General features: G+C 42.3%; 1 protein-coding gene across 1 annotated transcript; it reads right to left on the reverse strand.

Moving 5' to 3' along the window:
• Positions 1–16,226: 16,226 nt before the first annotated feature.
• LOC125062007 lies at positions 16,227–18,303 on the reverse strand. The gene is made up of 2 exons (XM_047667623.1): positions 16,434–18,303; positions 16,227–16,371 (listed from the first exon to the last, which is right to left on the reverse strand). Exons 1-2 carry the CDS (start codon positions 17,546–17,548, stop codon positions 16,227–16,229), a joined length of 1,260 nt encoding a protein of 419 aa, XP_047523579.1. The 5' UTR covers positions 17,549–18,303.
• Positions 18,304–22,153: the final 3,850 nt, after the last annotated feature.

Here is a 22,153-nt window from a genome sequence, read left to right on the forward strand (position 1 = left end):
AACTACAATTAAAAATTTCATTACCTAGTTGAACTAGTTGCCATAATTAATTTGCAAGATGTATGTATAAGAGTGTATCTCTTATTATAAGTTATGACAAACACTTAAAATTAGTGTATATTTTTTTATATAGGTGTAGAAAAGACAGGTGTTTTTTCTAGTCTGAGGATGTCATCTAGAGATCTAACCTGATGAATTTTACTGTCCTCTGTTTTCCTCACAAAGACCTTGCCATCTTTACACCATATAAACTTATATGACATGTTGCGTCTGGATTTAGTTTTGTATAAAATAGTTTTAATGTGTTTTGTTAAGGCTTCTCTCACATAGATCCTATTATTGCTGATCTCTTTTGGGGCCTCTGGTATTATGTGACCTATTGTTATACACTTAGCTTTACTTGCAGTGATCCATTGTTCTGGAGTTCAACTTTATCAGTAGAAGTCCAGGTCTTTCATTAGTTCCTTTTGTCCACTGGGTTGACTTAATATCAACATTGTCAACCTCAAGCTTGCCTGTTAACACTTCCAAAACGTTTTTCAACTTTCCTGGCGTAGTATCCGGGAGACCTGCCACCTCCAGCGTATCACCAAGTTTTCCTTGCTCCAATGACCTCAGTTGCTGCTCCACTGCACACCCTCAGTTCTAAATTTTTGTTTTTGTTTAGGAGATCGTAATTTTTGTTCTCAAGTTTTGTAATAGCTTCTTTCTGGGTCTTTATGGACTGTTCCATTGACGTCATCTGGTCCGATAAGAAGTTTAGAGAGGACTCGATGTGACCCATCTCTTCTTTAAAAGTTTTCTTAAGCTCTCTGCTTATGTCAGCAACAAGTTGTTTCACATTCAGATTTGATATATTACCTTGCTCCTTCGGTTCCGATTCTTCATCATCCTCGTCATCAGTATCATCATTGGGAGTGATGAAGGATGATCTGCGCGACACATTCTTCTGGCATTCATCACAGCTCCATTCGATGCTTGATGAGTTTCGAAGGGTGTTAAGCTGCTTGTTAGATAGCTTCGTGCAAACAGGATCAGCATGGACAATGCGATTGCATCTACTGCAGTCAATCCCCGGCGTCTTTTTTGTTATATTTTTCTTGCACTTATAAAACTTTTTAACCACCATTGCTATACAATAACAATATTCTTATTATTGGGTAAAACAATTTTGTTTTTTATTTTTATCTTTTGTAGGTACTTATATTTTGTAGTTTTTTATTTGTAGGTAGATAGGTCTGCACTCAACGCTCGCACAACAAGACTGATCAGTAAATTGCCCAAAACAATTTTTCAAAGAGATTAATTATTACAGTTTTTTTTATTTTTGTCATTGTAAGCATTTTGGTAATATTCACTATTTGTGTCTAAGAAGCCTTATTACCGAAATTCTTTACATTATTTTGGCAAAAACGTCATTTTATATGTCTATAATGAGGTTGTATTTTTGTAGTATACTTCTCAAAATGCATTTAAATCCATAAAGGTATATATACAATATATACATATACAATACTTGCCCATTAAGCAAAAGATGATATCGAAATGTTTAATCCAAAATTACAGATCGTTGTCCCTTGCCCCGATAGTAATCATTATTACTCATTTTACAGATTATTGACTCGAAAAAGAATTTTATACAAAAGGGCATTAAAGATACATACATATCAGAATGAACCTTAAAATTGGGACGGCTGATGGCGACGTGTATCTCGTTCGTGTATACATATTAACTTTCTCATGTAAATAAAATACATTCTTTTTTTGTAATGAGAAATAAAGTTCTTTAAACATTATTCAAAACAGTGGGTAAACGGGGCTACAGCCGCCCATGGACATTGGACAATCACTTTGTCAGAAGCGCGCTGCCGGCCTTTTAGAATCCATACGTTGTTTTCTTAATCGACCCTATATCGTATTTAAAAAAACCTGCCGTATTTCTTGCCTGCTCTTCTCAGAGTCTATGACTTTGATAAAGTGTTGAAAACGACGTAAAATATTTGTTAAACATCTTCATTTTGCGCGTACCAGATGTGCTGTAAGACATTGTACATTTAGGGCCGGCGCCCATTATCGGCATCGGCAAGGAAAAGGATCCTTCGGCATCCTACATGCAAGCGCACACTATCGGCAATTATGCTTTGGCATGCTGCAACGTTCTTAGGGATGACGAGGCGTCCTTAAGCATGCCGCACCGTCCTCAAGTGTGGCCTTGGCGCCGGCAGCACGGTGGGCGACGGCGTACCGAAGGATCCCGAAGTATCCCAAAGCAGCCTCAAAGCTGCCGATGCAGTAGCCTCAAGCTTACCGAAGCGGTATTTTTGTTATTACAACCACATATTACGGAAATTTCTACTTTATTGCCATTATGTTATAGTATATTGCTATTTGCCATCTAAAATCCTCAGTCGTACCGATGCCGATAATGGGCGCCGGCCCTTATTATAGTTAAGTAGACGTTACCGCTTAATACGTGTCAAACTCATGGTAAGAAGTACAGGTACATTTAATTTTAAGTCCAAAAATTCAGTTAATAATTCACTTAGTATTTTTTCTAAATGAAGAAAAACTTAGCTAAATCTAACCAGTACCTACCTGAGTTAGTAAGTAAATATTGTATGCGGCCATATATGTTTTTTAGTAGCTTTGTTAGTCCACTAAATGTACTTTTGGGCAGAAATGTATGGAGGAAGCTAAGAACAGATCGAAATGGAAAGCTCAAAAGGAGGCCTTTACCCAACAGGAGTCCATACTGCAGAACACAAAGAAATATACTAACAAACACACCCATTTGATATGTCTTATTTTATTTTTTCTTTGAGTATTGTTATTTTGTGTGTTTATGTGTGTGTGTTTTCGTATGTAATAAATGTTATGTCTATGTCTATGTCTATGTCTATATTGCATGTGGCGAAATCAGTCCTTACGGTCCAACGAGAACATCCCTATTTCTTTCTTTAAGAACGTTGAAACTCGGGTACTTGTGAAAGAAATGATTTTACTTGCACAACATAATTTATAAAAATGAGAATTATCCCTTTGAATTATAATGTGTTTGGTGAATAATTTCTAACCTATACAACAAACCAAACATTAATTTACATAAACTTACCCTAAAATAACGATATTTAAATTTCAAATTAATTTAAAGTCGAACATTTCGTAAAGGATCCGATTAGGCGAGCGTGTGCCAAATTCAAAGAACTGATTCCATTTATTGAACTAACTTAGTTTGCAATGAATTTTTTACCATCCGGTTCCCCGGAACGATTAGATAAATTTGTTATAATTGTCTATGGTTTACGTGTTCTCCTTCCTATCCGGTACACTTGACAGAGCGATCGTGATCGCTATGAAGTACTTGTAACAGAAGGGGCAGATCTGATGCGCTTCACGATGTTTCGCCATCGTTGCCTATTCGAGGTCATCCTACTGCGTTGAGTGAATCTCCTACGGCAGACTTGATTTGGTCAGTCCAACGCGTAAGTGACATTCCGCACGTTCTAGTGCCTTCCACCTTCCCCTGGACGACAAGGCGTTCTATGGACTGATCACTACGCCGAGATACCTGTCCGAAAAAATGTAAGGATGCGAGATTGTACGGTTGAAAACAGACTCTGTTTAATTTTTGTTGATGGTTTACGTGTATAATAAAAGAAATAAAATAAAGTCCTTGTGGTTATGTTTAAAATACGACCTCCGACGGAGTAAGGTCTCCTCCAAATTCTACCACTTCTTTTCCACGCCACCGTTTTCCAAACATTCCCTGCTATCCCGTCTATTACATCGTTTTTCGTGACTATTTAAATAAAACTTTAGACAGTCTGTTGTGAAACATGTGTCGTTAACTTTTTTTAAAAATACATGTAACTCAAACTCACTTATCTAACTAAAACTTTAGACTAAATTTATAAGAAATAGTGTTCACTTTGCATACAGTCCAGTGATATAAGTATATTCAGGAGCCGACTTTCAAAATGGTCGTAAGCAACTCCAAAAGGCGACGGCACAGGAGAGCCTTAAGGGCGCCGGAACAGCAGAAGCTGGTCACCGGCGCTCCGAGGCCTCCTGTGAAACCTGGAACTGCCCCCGCTGTAACCACAGTTGAGAGAGGCGGGAAAAGGACACCGAAGCCTAAAAGATCCACTGCTGCGCCCGTGCCTAGCTGCTCTGGGTGCGGCAAGGGACTTAAGAGTTCCAAAACCAACCAAGCCACGAAGGGCCAGAAGCGCGACCGGCCAGAGGAAACCGTAACACCGACTGGGGAAAGTAAAAGGGTCAAACCCAACAAACCTCAGACGGTGGCAGGGACCTCGGCCAGTTACGCGGAAGCGGCAGCGTCATACAAAACTAACGAGCTTTGTGTTGCCGTGATGACTGAGCCCTTCGTGGATATGACACAAGAACAGGCGGATAACATCCGCCTACAAATCGAGGGTAAAATTCAAGACGAGCTCCTGGCGGATCTTGATGCTACCCTAACTACCGAGCCCAACGACATCAGGTTCCGGGGTAAGGCCCATTTCTCGGATGGTGTCCTCAAAACTTGGTGCGAGGACACTTACACTCTGGGTTGGCTGACCGGGACTTGTGATGTCATCACAAATCCAATACCTGACACCAGGCTGGTGGTTCGGCCTCAATCGGCGATTCCGAATAGGATTCCGTGTCTGCTACATGTACCAGACTACAGTGGCAACACGGAAACGCTGAGGAAACTGATCACGAGGCAAAACCGCCACCTCAACATCAGATCATGGACCCTGACACACGAACGAAGAACTCAGGACCCGACAGGCGTGTCCCTCTTCTTTCGTGTGCCAGAGTTTGAGATCCCTAAAATCAAAGAGCGCAATCGGCGTTTATACTACCTGATGGGGAACATCTATATCCGCATCCTGGATAGAGATGAACCCTCGCAGGTGGCCAACGCCCCACCAACAACTACCAGCACATCGGGGGTGGCGTCGTCGGGGTCGGGGCCGTCCACGTCTCTGACGGGGGCGGCTTCGGTCACCGGGACACACGCCCCTATGGAGGTAGCTACACATCCACCGTCACCGGGGCAACTAACTTCGGATGATGAGTTGTTTCAGGAGACCGGGGGGAGTGAATTCAGCGACAGCTGTCTGCGCTCCTCCCCATCGCCGAACTGACCTCATCCAGGCTAACCTCCAGCACAGTCAGACAGCGTCGGCTTCCCTACGCAGACTGCTGGAGACCAATCCGAAGACCATCGCCGCGATCCAAGAGCCGTGGATCAGGAATGGCAAGATATGTGGCCTGGGCAGCACCGGTGGTAAACTTTTACTGGATACCTCCGTAAGTAACCCTAGAACTTGCATAATCTTGCCTAAACATGTACCAGCATTTCTAATAAACGAACTCTGTTCAAGGAACCTTACAGCTATTAGGTTACACAGAAACAATCAACCAGACGTCGTCCTGGCGTCCGCCTACTTACCAGGTGACGAGGACGTGCCCACTCCAGAACTCGGCCTTCTGGCTGACTACTGTGAGAGGGAGAAACTGGAGCTAATCATCGCGGCGGACTCCAATGCGCACCACACGTTATGGGGTAACGCTAGTACCAACACTCGAGGTGAGGACATGCTTAATTTTATACTTAGCAATAACCTTATCTTGGCAAACAATGGCTCAAAACCAACTTTTATCAACGCGCGTTCGCAAACTATTATTGATTTAACAATGGTAACTGCTGGTCTGTCAGATCACATACAGGACTGGCACGTATCCAACGAGTTATCATGCTCTGATCATAGGTGGATCCGCTTTGCAATCAAAGGGGAGCTACCTAAACCTCAACCTAGACGTATACCACGGAGAACCGATTTGGTAAAATTTCATAGACTTATCAGCTCCGAGGTAGACAAACTATCGATACCAACCACCATAAATATACAAGACATAGACAAACATGTAAACAACCTAACGTCCCTACTCCTGACAAGCTATGAACGGTCGTGTCCCCTTACCATACCAAGATGGGGAGGGAGACATAACTGGTGGTGCCCCGAACTGGAGAGACACCGACGGAAGGTCAGGAAGCTGTTCAATAGAGCAGTGAACACACGGTTACCCACCGACTGGGACAAGTACACGGTCGCGAGAAGGCGATTCAAAAAACTTTTACGTACTAGGAAGCTGGAGTGTTGGAGACACTTCTGCACCAGTATTGAAACCAACAACCAGGCAACCAGGGTGAAATCATGCCTCTCCAGAGAGCCCAATCACTCGATCGGTTGTCTTAAAAAACCTGACAATTCATTTACAAAAACTGATTCAGAAACATGTGAACTACTACTGGCAACACACTTTCCGGGTTGCATAATTGCCAACGAACAGGCTTGGCAACCATACTCGGAGAGAGCCACCGACAGCTCAGACTGGCAAGTAGCTCACAAAATAATCACTAATGAAAAAGTAACGTGGGCAATCAACTCCTTCCTTCCATTCAAAGCGGCTGGTTTGGACGGCATCTTCCCAGGCCTACTAAGATGGAGTGGGAACCTAATAGTAGACTATCTTGTCTCTGTCTTCCGAGCCTGTATAGCCCACCGATACATACCCTTGAAATGGAGAGAAGTAAAAATCATATTCATCCCAAAACCGGGTAAAGAGGACTATACCCAAGCGAAGTCCTTCAGGCCTATTAGCCTTACTTCATTTTTCTTAAAAACGATGGAGAGGCTGGGGGACCTGGAGATACGCAGCCGGGTATCGCTATCCAAATTCCTACACCCTAATCAACATGCCTACAGTTCGGGCAAATCAACGGACTCATCACTCCACAGCGTCGTGTCTCGCATTGGCAACTCCCTGAAGTTAAAGCAGTCAACCCTTGGTGCATTCATTGACATCGAAGGTGCTTTTGACAAAACAAACTTCACGAGTATAACCAGAGCACTAAGGTCATGTGGAGTACCATCAACCCTTATAGAATGGGTAAACAACATGCTAAAACAACGAGCTATACAGTTCACGGTAAACTCCACAACACGAGGCATTGTCAGCAGAGGATGTCCGCAGGGAGGTGTTCTATCGCCGCTACTGTGGAACCTTGTGGTTAATGAACTAATCACAAAACTCAACGCTGACAATCTCTTCACTGTGGGATATGCTGATGACATAGCAATCTTGATATCTGGGAACTTTGAAAGCACCTTATGCGACCTCATGAGACGAGCTTTCAAAGTGATTGAGAGATGGTGCAATGAGCACGAGTTATCTGTCAACCCATCAAAAACAGAACTAATACTTTTTACCAACCGAAGAGTTCTTGGACCGTACAAACTTCCGAAACTCTTCAACACTGAACTCATTCTCAAGAATGAAATCAAGTACCTAGGTGTGATTTTGGACAGTAAACTGCTCTGGAACAAACATCTAGAACACAAACTAAACAAAGCAACGATCGCCTTTTATCAATGCAAAAAGATGCTAGGCGTGAAATGGGGCCTATCGCCTAAGATAACATTATGGATATACACTGCCATAATTAGGCCAATGCTTGCCTATGGAGCCCTTGTTTGGTGGCCCAGAACAGAACTTCAAACGGCAATTACCAAACTCGGACGCTTCCAGAGGCTTGCTTTGTCCGCTGCTAGCGGTTGCATGAAAACAACACCAACCGCAGCAATGGAGATGGCCCTGCAGATCTTACCCCTGGACCTACACATACAGCAGGAGGCAGCCCTGGCTGCTATCAGGCTTATGGTACTGGATCTATGGGGAAAAAATCACTACAGTACACACACAGTGATTCTCAACAGGGCAACAGAGTATCAACCTCTTATTGCTGCGCCCTGTGATAGAATCACTAACCAACTAATATTTAACAGGAAATATCATATACAACTGAGAGAAGAGGAACATGACCGGTCGACCGTGAATGAGCTACGTATATATACAGATGGATCCAAAACAGGGTCTGGCTCAGGCGCTGGCATATTCTCTCTTGATCTCAACATCAACATACACCTACCCTTGGGCACACAGAGCACGATCTTTCAATGTGAATGTGTCGCCTTAACCGAAGCAGCCAGAGCCGTGCAGCGGCTAGGGATTAATGACTTTTGCATTAAATTCGTATCCGACAGTGCATCCGTGCTGATGGCGCTCGGAAACAAAAAAACCAACAGCAAACTAATACTGGAGTGTCATGAAGCACTGGAGGCTATAACCCGAACCAATAGGGTTACCTTACAGTGGATAAAGGGACACAGTGGATCTCTCGGCAATGATGCTGCGGACGAGCTTGCGAGAAGAGGCTCCGGAATGATGCCTGCTGGCCCGTATCCGCTCCTTCCTCTGCCCTTCTCGCTGGTGCGAACCTGGATCCGCCAGAGATCCGCTGACCTCCAGCAACAACGATGGTCGCATGGTGCGGCCTGCAGACAGTCCAAAGTGGCTCTGCCAGCAGTAAACCCGCAACTGACAAAGCGACTACTTAACTTAAATAGAACCAACCTTAAAATAATGATAGGGACAATAACGGGTCATTGCCTCCTAAATAAACATCTTTTTATCCTAGGCGCGACAGACAGCCCCCTGTGCAGAGGCTGTTTCAGCGCAGAAGAAACAGTCACCCACGTAGTCCTGGAATGCGAGGCTGTGGCTAATCAACGTGAAAAAATCCTCGGAACGGTGAGGTCGCTCCGGGAAGCCTGTGAAGTGCCCAGGAGACTTCTGTGCTTCTGGAAGGAGCTAGGCTGGCTAAATTAGCCAGGACTCGTACGCACAACGGACCAACCACGAGTCTAATTGCGGAAAAAGGAGTCCTTCTACCCTAACCCTAACCCTAAGTATATAGTGGTAGTCAGTGGTATAACTTAAATGCAGTCTAAAAAATTTCCAATAGCAAGAGTTTTTGAGTAATTGGATGGTTGATTATAGGGGGCATACGGGCAGGAGGCTCACCTGATGTTAAGTGATACCACACGCCCATGGACACAAACCAACAGACCTATTAAGATTTGGTACACTCTTATCTTGAAGGAATAGTAATATTATTATCTCTAGATCACGAACGCTCGACTCAATCCGTCTTTCCGTTCGACCAATTAAAATCAAACGAAGCAAGCCATCGTGACCACAGTTTCACGTGAATGTTTGCTTAGCTTATATTTATTATTATTAACTGTTTATAATTAGTTCTTCGAAATATATTCATACATTGTTTCTTTAAACTATACACATTGTATTCCACTGTATGTTATTACAATGAAAACAGAAATTAGCGGCAATGCAAGCAAAAACCTGTAACTTGGCTGAATGCCACTCCAAGAACTTTGAACAATGTGTGCCTCGAACTATAAATGCTTATACTCCACTTAAGCTGCTATGCTATAAGTGATAAGTTTTAATAGGATTATTTATTTATGTCGTAATCCAACAACTAACATAAATTATATATAACAAAAACAAAAGATACTGACAAAGACGCAATACATAATATGTACAAAAAGGTTTAAATTAAATTAAATAAAAACTATTAAATACATTTAACGAAATAATGCCTAATTCAGCTGTGTTGCGTGATGGTGTGTTAAGGGTGTGCTAATGATGATGGTTTAGCGCTCTCGATATTCTTAATACTACTACTATTAATCTAATACGCGATAGCTTAAACAAATCGAGGCTTAAATAGTGGTCGTTGTAATATAATTATAACAAACACATTTTTTAATTTTCAATATTCATTTTACGAGTGTTGTTATAATATTATCAATAGGTATACAAATAAGGATGAAAAGTGTAAAACCATGAATACAAGTGGTTTAAATTATCTATAAATTTATGAATATTTGAATAGCCGTCTGTCATTATCATTATTAAAAGTAATTTATTTATTTACACTTTGTTGTGTTAATACAGAAATACAGTACAATTAAAATATTATGATACAAAAAAACTAGATAATCAAGAAGTGCAAAACTACATAAGATATACAATTAATTAGACAAAAAGAATGGAACAAAACAAAGCAATTAAAACATATGTAGATAGTGAAATGGACGCTTAATAAAAGGACACATAAACTAGAAAAAGGCACATGAATCAGGATAATTTCAGTTCACACTTTTACAGTTTTAGCACTTTAAACGTTTTGAACTTAAAGACTGTCAATATTAATGTATGAAATATATGTAGACAAAACAATATATGTACCTATATTTAAATGTATATTATATTTTTATAGTGTTGTTGATACTTGAATATACTATGAAAACGTTTTGTTCACAAACTAAGACCAGTAAGGGAACCATTTAATAGTAGGGGCATACACTGCATGCTTAGTTATTCCTATGTTTGTACACATAACACAAAGATTTGCTCAACTAAGGTGTACTGGTAAGATTTCGGAAGTTACTCTGCAATGTTAATTAGTATTTAATTTGTTAAATAATTATGCGTCAATATATATTTAAGATTATTACCCTAGTTAAGTTCTGTGGCGGTAGTTGTATGTATGTACAAATATATGTTAAATGAAACTCTTTGTTTAAAAACTGGCTTTAATTGTTTAATACAATGCTTATAACTATCATAAAATTAGGGGTAGTGGGATTGCGACGCTGGATTATCAAAAAACTAACTAAGGGTTCTTCTAAGCGACACTTCAATATAAGTGTAGTCGACCTATTGGATATTATCGGAAAGAAGAATGTTATATTACAATTTATGACTGTAGGCAAAACTAAAGGGCTCATTTTAGCTTCAAGTGTGCGTTGATTGCTAACCTTTGTTTACTCTTCTAATTATTTACTAATTTATGTAACCTTACTAATGTTAGGCTAATTCCCTTCATAATCATCATCATTATCAATGGTTATACAGCCCCAAGTACACTTCGCCATCGCAATCTATCCAGAGCTTCCCGCGTCCAACTTCAAACCCCTATTGTTTCTACGTCGTTACAACTCCATCCCACCAACTCAGCCTCGGTCTACCGGGTTTTCTTTTGCCACCGGATTGTAAGTTCAGTAAGGACCTTGGGGTTCTGTCATCCACCATTCGGTGCACATGTCCCAGCCACTTGATATATTTATGCATAATTCCCTACACCTCTTAACAAATACATAAAAATATATATATGGATAATAATACACAATTTATGAAAAGCTTAGGTTAGAAAGGATGTAAAGTAGCTTTCTTTGAAAGTTTATGTCGTTGATGTTAAATAACTAATAATACTATTACTTTTCATTTTTCACACCCTCCAAAGTTTAATAAAGCTCAAAAATCATATTTAGATTTTAGTTGAATCTATTAATATAAGAATTCTAATGGTTTAGCTAAGATCTCGACTTTGACCTCAAAGGGTCGTTTACACCCTGTAATTTATTGTTTAACTGAGCGAATAACTAACGATGTTATCTTCCGGAGCGTAACGCTGACCACAAGAAATTACGGTTAGATAAATATGATTGATGGTTCTAAACAATGGGGCTAATTTGATTTTTTTGGGCGATGTAGGTTATAAATGATTTGAATGGGTTTGTGAGAAAAATTAATGAGTTATCTTGGTGGGTTGTAAAGATAATTACGAGTGATATGTTAATAGAAATATATGGATAGACGGGTGAATTATATATAATTGAAAGTACTGTATTAAAATACAATGAAATTGAGAAAATGAAAGTCATATGCTCTGATCCAGGTCATGGCAAAGAAAGCTCTTGACTGGCAATCCCATGGCAAGAAAACGTGTCTGATCTAAACAAAATTTGCAAAGGAAGCTGGAAAAACCTGGAGCGAAATTTAAAATGCCCCGTTCGTTCCTTTATCCCTAGAACAAAATTCGACAATTTTTATTACCTATATACAATTAATTATAAATAAAATTAAATATGTTTGTATGGAATGGAATAGAAGATACAGGTATCACTTATTCTACGTAATTAAATTTGAATCCGTAGACATCCCTACTCATCGGCAAAGAAGACATAGAGTGTAGGCCGAGAGAAAGAGCCGGCGTAAAAAACTCTCGGTACTCTTTTAAAATAGCAAATCATCATACAAAATGACTATGGCAAACAACACTTATTTTATACCTAACGTATATAATTTTGATAACACGATTAGTAAAGAAATTATATCTCTTTATTTCCTTTTGCATAGTGTGTAAAAAGGTTGACACATGATTGGAGCATGGAGATGAATTAATTGAAAGATTGTAAAATTAAAATTGTGTGGAATCAATAACGGGATGGAGGGTTAGGGTTAGGGTTGAAGGACTCCTTTCTCCGCAATTAGACTCGAGGTTGGTCCGTTGTGCGTACGAGTCCTGGCTAATTTAGCCAGCCTAGCTCCTTCCAGAACCACAGAAGTCTCCTGGGCACTTCACAGGCTTCCCGGAGCGACCTCACCGTTCCGAGGATTTTTTCACGTTGATTAGCCACAGCCTCGCATTCCAGGACTACGTGGGTGACTGTTTCCTCTGCGCTGAAACAGCCTCTGCACAGGGGGCTGTCTGTCGCGCCTAGGATAAAAAGATGTTTATTTAGGAGGCAATGACCCGTTATTGTCCCTATCATTATTTTAAGGTTGGTTCTATTTAAGTTAAGTAGTCGCTTTGTCAGTTGCGGGTTTACTGCTGGCAAAGCCACTTTGGACTGTCTGCAGGCCGCACCATGCGACCATCGTTGTTGCTGGAGTTCAGCGGATCTCTGCCGAATCCAGGTTCGCACCAGCGAGAAGGGCAAAGGAAGGAGCGGATACGGGCCAGCAGGCATCATTCCGGAGCCTCTTCTCGCAAGCTCGTCCGCAGCATCATTGCCGAGAGATCCACTGTGTCCCTTTATCCACTGCAAGGTAACCCTATTGGTTCGGGTTATGACCTCCAGTGCTTCATGACACTCCAGTATTAGTTTGCTGTTGGTTTTTTTGTTTCCGAGCGCCATCAGCACGGATGCACTGTCGGATACGAATTTAATGCAAAAGTCATTAATCCCTAGCCGCTGCACGGCTCTGGCTGCTTCGGTTAAGGCGACACATTCACATTGAAAGATCGTGCTCTGTGTGCCCAAGGGTAGGTGTATGTTGATGTTGAGATCAAGAGAGAATATGCCAGCGTCTGAGCCAGACCCTGTTTTGGATCCATCTGTATATATACGTAGCTCATTTACGGTCGACCGATCATGTTCCTCTTCTCTCAGTTGTATAAGATATTTCCTGTTAAATATTAATTGGTTAGTGACTATCACAGGGCGCAGCAATAAGAGGTTGATACTCTATTGCCCTGTTGAGAATCGCTGTGTGTGCACTGTAGTGATTTTTTCCCCATAGATCCAGTACCATAAGCCTGATAGCAGCCAGGGCTGCCTCCTGCTGTATGTGTAGGTCCAGGGGTAAGATCTGCAGGGCCATCTCCATTGCTGCAGTTGGTGTTGTTTTCATGCAACCGCTAGCAGCGGACAAAGCAAGCCTTTGGAAGCGTCCGAGTTTGGTAATTGCCGTTTGAAGTTCTGTTCTGGGCCACCAAACAAGGGCTCCATAGGCTAGCATTGGCCTAATTATGGCAGTGTATATCCATAATGTTATCTTAGGCGATAAGCCCCATTTCACGCCTAGCATCTTTTTGCATTGATAAAAGGCGATCGTTGCTTTGTTTAGTTTGTGTTCTAGATGTTTGTTCCAGAGCAGTTTACTGTCCAAAATCACACCTAGGTACTTGATTTCATACTTGAGTATGAGTTCAGTGTTGAAGAGTTTCGGAAGTTTGTACGGTCCAAGAACTCTTCGGTTGGTAAAAAGTATTAGTTCTGTTTTTGATGGGTTGACAGATAACTCGTGCTTATTGCACCATCTCTCAATCACTTTGAAAGCTCTTCTCATGAGGTCACATAAGGTGCTTTCAAAGTTCCCAGATATCAAGATAGCTATGTCATCAGCATATCCCACAGTGTAGAGATTGTCAGCGTTGAGTTCTGTGATTAGTTCATTAACCACAAGGTTCCACAGTAGCGGCGATAGAACACCTCCCTGCGGACATCCTCTGCTGACAATGCTTCGTGTTGTGGAGTTTACCGTGAACTGTATAGCTCGTTGTTTTAGCATGTTGTTTATCCATTCTATAAGGGTTGATGGTACTCCACATAACCTTAGTGCTCTGGTTATACTCGTGAAGTTTGTTTTGTCAAAAGCACCTTCGATGTCAATGAATGCACCAAGGGTTGACTGCTTTAACTTCAGGGAGTTGCCAATGCGAGACACGACGTTGTGGAGTGATGAGTCCGTTGATTTGCCCGAGCTATAGGCATGTTGATTAGGGTGTAGGAATTTGGATAGCGATACCCGGCTGCGTATCTCCAGGTCTCCTAGCCTCTCCATCGTTTTTAAGAAGAATGAAGTAAGGCTAATAGGCCTGAAGGACTTCGCTTGGGTATAGTCCTCTTTACCTGGTTTTGGGATGAATATGATTTTTACTTCTCTCCATTTCAAGGGTATGTATCGGTGGGCTATACAGGCTCGGAAGACAGAGACAAGATAGTCTACTATTAAGTTCCCACTCCATCTTAGTAGACCTGGGAAGATGCCGTCCAAACCAGCCGCTTTGAATGGAAGGAAGGAGTTGATTGCCCACGTTACTTTTTCATTAGTGATTATTTTGTGAGCTACTTGCCAGTCTGAGCTGTCGGTGGCTCTCTCTGAGTATGGTTGCCAGGCCTGTTCGTTGGCAATTATGCAACCCGGAAAGTGTGTTGCCAGTAGTAGTTCACATGTTTCTGAATCAGTTTTTGTAAATGAATTGTCAGGTTTTTTAAGACAACCGATCGAGTGATTGGGCTCTCTGGAGAGGCATGATTTCACCCTGGTTGCCTGGTTGTTTGTTTCAATACTGGTGCAGAAGTGTCTCCAACACTCCTGCTTCCTAGTACGTAAAAGTTTTTTGAATCGCCTTCTCGCGACCGTGTACTTGTCCCAGTCGGTGGGTAACCGTGTGTTCATTGCTCTATTGAACAGCTTCCTGACCTTCCGTCGGTGTCTCTCCAGTTCGGGGCACCACCAGTTATGTCTCCCTCCCCATCTTGGTATGGTAAGGGGACACGACCGTTCATAGCTTGTCAGGAGTAGGGACGTTAGGTTGTTTACATGTTTGTCTATGTCTTGTATATTTATGGTGGTTGGTATCGATAGTTTGTCTACCTCGGAGCTGATAAGTTTATAAAATTTTACCAAATCGGTTCTCCGCGGTATACGTCTAGGTTGAGGTTTAGGTAGCTCCCCTTTGATTGCAAAGCGGATCCACCTATGATCCGAGCATGATAACTCGTTGGATACGTGCCAGTCCTGTATGTGATCTGACAGACCAGCAGTTACCATTGTTAAATCAATAATAGTTTGCGAACGCGCGTTGATAAAAGTTGGTTTTGAGCCATTGTTTGCCAAGATAAGGTTATTGCTAAGTATAAAATTAAGCATATCCTCACCTCGAGTGTTGGTACTAGCGTTACCCCATAACGTGTGGTGCGCATTGGAGTCCGCCGCGATGATTAGCTCCAGTTTCTCCCTCTCACAGTAGTCAGCCAGAAGGCCGAGTTCTGGAGTGGGCACGTCCTCGTCACCTGGTAAGTAGGCGGACGCCAGGACGACGTCTGGTTGATTGTCTCTGGGTAACCTAATAGCTGTAAGGTTCCTTGAACAGAGTTCGTTTATTAGAAATGCTGGTACATGTTTAGGCAAGATTATGCAAGTTCTAGGGTTACTTACGGAGGTATCCAGTAAAAGTTTACCACCGGTGCAGCCCAGGCCACATATCTTGCCATTCCTGATCCACGGCTCCTGGATCGCGGCGATGGTCTTCGGATTGGTCTCCAGCAGTCTGCGTAGGGAAGCCGACGCTGTCTGACTGTGCTGGAGGTTAGCCTGGATGAGGTCAGTTCGGCGATGGGGAGGAGCGCAGACAGCTGTCGCTGAATTCACTCCCCCCGGTCTCCTGAAACAACTCTTCATCCGAAGTTAGTTGCACCGGTGACGGTGGTTGTGTAGCTACCTCCATAGGGACGTGTGCCCCGGTGACCGAAGCTGCCCCCGTCAGGGACGTGGGCAGCCCCGGCCCCGACGACGCCACCCCCGATGTGCTGGCAGCAGTTGGTGGGGCGTTGGCCACCTGCGAGGGCTCATCCCTATCCAGGATGCGGATATAGATGTTCCCCATCAGGTAGTATAAACGCCGATTATGCTCTTTGATTTTAGAGATCTCAAACTCTGGCACACGAAAGAAGAGGGACACGCCTGTCGGGTCCTGAGTTCTTCGTTCGTGTGTCAGGGTCCAGGATCTGATGTTGAGGTGGCGGTTTTGCCTCGTGATCAGTTTCCTCAGTGTCTCCGTATTGCCACTGTAGTCTGGTACATGTAGCAGACACGGAATCCTGTTCGGAATCGCCGATTGAGGCCGAACCACCAGCCTGGTGTCAGGTACTGGATTTGTGATGATATCACAAGTTCCGGTCAGCCAACCCAGAGTATAAGTGTCCTCGCACCAAGTTTTGAGGACACCATCCGAGAAATGGGCCTTACCCCGGAACCTGATGTTGTTGGGCTCGGTAGTTAGGGTAGCATCAAGATCCGCCAGGAGCTCATCTTGAATTTTACCCTCGATTTGTAGGCGGATGTTATCCGCCTGTTCCTGTGTCATATCCACGAAAGGCTCAGTCATCACGGCAACACAAAGCTCGTTAGCTTTGTATGATGCTGCCGCTTCCGCGTAACTGGCCGAGGTCCCTGCCACTGTCTGGGATTTGTTGGGTTTGACCCTTTTACTTTCCCCAGTCGGTGTTACGGTTTCCTCAGGCCGGTCGCGCTTCTGGCCCTTCGTGGCTTGGTTTGTTTTGGAACTCTTAAGTCCCTTGCCGCACCCAGAGCAGCTAGGCACGGGCGCAGCAGTGGATCTTTTAGGCTTCGGTGTCCTTTTCCCGCCTCTCTCAACTGTGGTTACAGCGGGGGCAGTTCCAGGTTTCACAGGTGGCCTCGGAGCGCCGGTGACCAGCTTCTGCTGTTCCGGCGCCCTTATGGCTCTCCTGTGCCGTCGCCTTTTAGAGTTGCTAACGACCATTTTGAAAGTCGGCTCCTGAATTGCGGTCTTCAGGGCCGACATATCCATGGTCGTGGTTAGTGCACTGGACGTGCCCTCCGTCGCAGCCTCGGTCTGCCGCATCGTTCTTGCCGCGGAAGCACCCCCTTCAGACGCAGACAGTGCTGTATCATCGTCCGGAGTTGCTATCTTTGGCTCGACCGACGCAGTCAACCTGGCCGCAGCAGTGGTCACATCCTTGTGCGGTGGTATACGGGATTCCATCGGATTGGGTACGGGCCGGAGTGCAGCCCGGATTGGTGCAACCCCAGCCGCTGCCCTCTCCTTTGGGGTCCCGGACGCTGCCCGTGAGGGTGCATCGGTGTGTGTGACAGGGGCATCAGAGTATCGCGCCACTGGTGACTTGCACCGCGACACGTCCAAAGACGCAACCCTGGGTTTGTTGGTGTTTGTGATTGTTTGTTTAAGTTTTTTTGCCTCTTTATCCATGAGGTGATATGGTTTGGATTCACCATTGGAGCTCTCCACCCGCCACGGAGCCCTCACGTCGGGGACGTCCCTTGCTCAGCAAGCGACGTCAGAGCTACTCCTCCGGTATAGAGCCAGCACGTAGGGAGGCAGACGCATCCGCACGCAGCAAGGAAGTACGGAGCTGTTCACGCCACGAGACTATGACGCAACTCACCCCGAGTCCCGTACCGCGCCGACGGCCCCCCCCCCACATCCCGACTCTCGCTCGGCAGCCCGCTTATGGGATGCCACAGCCGGTTGACCGTGGTTAGCTAAACCCCGGCCTCCCGTGTGAGGAGAAATCCAGACCAAAGAGGTGTGTTGTGTGCAGCGCACAACTGTTCCGGCGCACTACTCCACTCAACCCCCAGGATTCCTTCATCCTCCCGTACGGGTCCCCGCGCACGGCACAAACACGCGGGAGGTCATTTACTGTCCACCGTCCTCCCTTTTTGGACGATGAACTCGCAAGGACATGACCTCTCCATCCCTGCAATAGTTCGCTTGGCGGTTTTAGTTACGTCTAATACATAGGGTATTAGACCAAGAACAGGGTCGGCAACCTCGAGAAGGTTAGTCCACCAAACTTGCTTTGAGGGGATCATAGCGACTTGCGCTACCCCCAAAAGCCACGCCTCCCTACCCATCAGAAGGATGTGGTAGGATGGGTTTGCACCTATGCTACCATGCAAGCATGTCGTACTGGGAACCGTAGAAGCATAGACCCAAACCCCCCCCAATCGGGATGGAATATAACACGTATTTGTTTTGGTAAGAATATGTTTTTATTAAGTATTAGTAGTGTTGGTTTACAAATTACGTTTAATAAAAAAAAAGAATTTGTACAAGGTCCCGCACCACAAGAGTCGGGGTTATTGGGAAATTTATATATAATAAAATAAATAATTAAGCGTTGGAGACAATAGCACATCAACATTATTAGACGAAACCCAACGCTCATGCATATTAACTCAAAACAAGATGATTTAAAAAAAAATAACTTTAAATACGCATTACCTTTGTGAACGTATGACTGGTCAAATGTCAGTATCAGAGGAATTTGAGGCATCCTTTTACTCTGTTTCTGTAGGGTGAACTTCGGACACGGAAAGCTATTGCAATTTTATTCATTCATACAATGAGTTAGGTTACTGGATACGATAAGCGTTACAGACTAGGATCGATAATTTTTGAAACAAAAAAAAAATAGTAGGATGAAAACCATTGGAAAAGGAGGAGAATATTATAAAAATCGATACAGATTATAATAAAGATAGTATTTACCTTGTTATGCACATTCCAAAAGTTTTTTTCTTAAAAAGATACAAAAGTTTTAGATCTTTATATTATCTACAACTTTTAGTTTTTACCCTTAAAAACTCACCCCCTTCCCCTTCTCGACCTCAGATCGCCCGTAAACTATTTTTCCAATAATTTTTATAATATGCTCCTCCTTTCCCAATGGGTTTCATCCTACTATTATTATTTTTTAACTTTTTACTATTTTTAAAGGCTCTGATCTATATATGGAATTACTATAATACGATTTGATTTGAGATAAATTCTATAGCTATTTGATTATTGGCTACCATTGATATGATATGGGATTTTCAGTTAGGTTTTCTAATGAATCACATAAAACCCTATGGACATGATAAATACATGAGCATCGGCAAAAACTGCGCTTACTTAAAGAGAGTACAAATTCTTAAAAGGCCGGCAACTGACTCGGGAGCCCTCTGGAATCCACTTAACATCAGGTGAACCTCCTACCCGTTTGCCCCCTATTCTATAAAAAAACTGATTAAACTGTTAAAACTGTCCTGTTACACAACCTAAGGCTATCGCGCTTATAAAGCTTTTAAACCTGCGAGCAGAAAAGCGTTGTTTCGTACAGTTATACTGAAGGAACTCTTCCAGATATCTAAGTCTTTGTTTCTATCTTGTTACGCGCATTTCAGTTTTCGTTTTTTGACATCCGTTACACTTGAATAAGCCGGAAACACTGTGCACAGTGGACGTTCGGAATTGACAGATATACTGACAAACACATCAAAACACTATATTTATAACTATTTATATGCCCAACTTTCACAGAATAGAAAGATAGATAACTATTTCAAACATGTACTTCTACCGATTGGACTTTTTTGGAGGTAATAATACGTTGGTAACACTGAAAATGTTTAGAGCCGGCCAGTTAGAAGAAATTTTTTTTTTAATTTCAATTTTAGAACTCTTTGGAAACATAATGTAGTATATTGCATTCATTTGTCATTTGTTTAGTTGTGAATTGGCGGCAAATCTAAAACTCTTGTTAGACGTGAAAATGAACCTCACGCGAGAAAATTTTCAGTCAATGATTTATTATGACTTTCGTTGTGGGCTTACTCAACATCAAAGCTATGATAGGCTGCGATTAGCATTTCTTAATGAAGTCCCATCTCGTGCCACTATTTACATTTGGTTTAACGAGTTTAAGCGTGGACGTAGCAATCTCAATGATGATCCGCGTGAAGGACGTCCTTTAAGAGCGACTACTGAAGATAAGATTCGAGATATTCCCTTTACGAGCCCTGAAGAAAGCGGTGAAAGCGTACGAAAATGCCATAGAAGAGACCCCTAAGAAAGAATGGACCCACTGCTTTTCTCAGTGGTTGCATCGAATGCGACGATGTGTAGAGAGGAACGTAGATTACTTCGAAAAACAATCAAAGTATTGGCAACTATCTAAATTAAGCCGTTTTTCATTTTCTAAACATTTTCAGTGTCACCTAGGTAATAGCAGTATAGACCTAAAGGCGAGCGTTCAAATCATCGCTATAATTATTATTATTAAAGCTTTATTTAATCCATACATACAACAATTGTTAGTTTATATTCCTTAATATTTTATTAGTATTAGTTAAGTTAGTAAGTTTTAACAAAATTTAAGTTAGATTTTATTTATTATTATTTTTTTATATCTGGTTTTTGTATGGCCCCTTTTAGGGTAAAAGCCTCCTTCATAATTTTCCATTTTTTTTGTTTTGCGCAACATCCATCCAGTTTTCCCCCGCTAGTTCTACAATGTCATCTGTCCATCTTTCCCTTGGTCGTCCTATACGTCTCTTTCCAGTAGGTCCAGTCCATTTTGTTATTTCTAGTGTCCATCTTTTATCCCGCGCTCTAGCAATATGACCTGCCCATTTCCATTTTAGCCTTAGAGCTTGTTCAAGTGCATCTGTAAGTTTGGTTTTTTTACGGATTTCAACATTTTTTATTTTGTTTATTCTCCTTAACTTTAGGATGCTTCTTTCCATTGCATGCTGGCAAGACAGGATTTTTCTAGTTGTTTTCTTGCTGAAAACGCACGTTTGACTTGCGTATGTAAGACAAGGTAAAATATTTGAATCCATCATTATCTTCTTGTGTTGTAGACTGTAGTTTCCTTTCAGAATTTCCTTGTGGGTCCAGTATTTCTTCCAAGTCACGTTTATTCTTCTATCTACTTCGTTTTCACTGCTGTTCTTATCGAAAGATACTTGTTTTCCTAAATATACATAGTTGTTAACATATTCTATAGGTTTACTGTCGACTCTGATTGGCTGGCACACACTGTTGGATAAGATTCTTGTTTTTGTGGTATTCATGTAAAGCCCGACTTTTTGACTTTCCCTGTCTAATGTTTGGAGAATTTTTTCTAATTTTGTAGCGGTGTCACTGAAGACGGCTATGTCGTCTGCGAATCTAAGGTGAGTAAGATGTTTGTTTCGTATCCAGAGGCCGTTATTATTCCATTCTATACCTTTGAATACATCTTCGAGGACTGCTATAAATAATTTTGGGGAAAGTGGGTCACCCTGTCTTACACCTCTTTCAATTCGAATTTCTCGGCCTTTGTTTTCTAGCTTTATTCTACCAACACTATTGCTGTATATGTTCTGTAATATATTTATATATTTTTCATTTACTTTATTATTTTTAAGCGCTTTCCATATGGATGTATGCGTTATACTGTCGAACGCTTTCGAATAGTCTACAAATGCTATGTAGAGTGGTTTGTTAAATTCATTGTATTTTTCGATGATTTGTTCGATAGTGTGGATGTGGTCGATAGTAGAATATCCTGGGCGGAAGCCTGCTTGCTCTACTGGTTGGTTATTGTCAATTTTTGTTGATATTCTGCTTAGTATTATTGATGAAAACAATTTATATATTACGGATACCAAACTGATTGGCCTGTAGTTCACAATGTCTAATGGGTTGCCTTTTTTGTACAGCAATACTATATTTGATTGGCGCCATTGTTTTGGAACTTCCTCTCGTTCTATTACCATGTTAAAAAGTATTATTATAGGTGCTCCAAATTTCAGGGCCTCGTTGGTTATGTTATCTGGCCCCGGGCTTTTTCCTGACTTAAGGGTTTTTATGTGATGCAATATTTCGACTTTACTTATAGGCATGATCGTTGTATCCATATCTATATGCTCCTGATGAGTCGTTCTCGGATATACGTTGTCTTCTTCAATTTTTGTGATTTGTGGTTGTTTTTTGTAAAGTTCTTGGTAAAAGTTGGTTGCAAGCTCTAGGATGTCATCCCTA

The sequence above is a fragment of the Pieris napi genome, chromosome W (assembly GCF_905475465.1).
Source record: "Pieris napi chromosome W, ilPieNapi1.2, whole genome shotgun sequence".
In the NCBI taxonomy this organism is placed as follows: domain Eukaryota; kingdom Metazoa; phylum Arthropoda; class Insecta; order Lepidoptera; family Pieridae; genus Pieris; species Pieris napi.

Excerpts from the sequence above, each read along its gene's own strand:
- LOC125062007 (XM_047667623.1), bottom strand. The coding sequence starts at position 17,548 with ATGGATAAAGAGGCAAAAAAACTTAAACAAACAATCACAAACACCAAC. Across the intron at positions 16,372-16,433 it reads AATCCAGTACCTGACACCAG|ACTACAGTGGCAATACGGAG; the intron begins GCTGGTGGTTCG and ends TACATGTACCAG.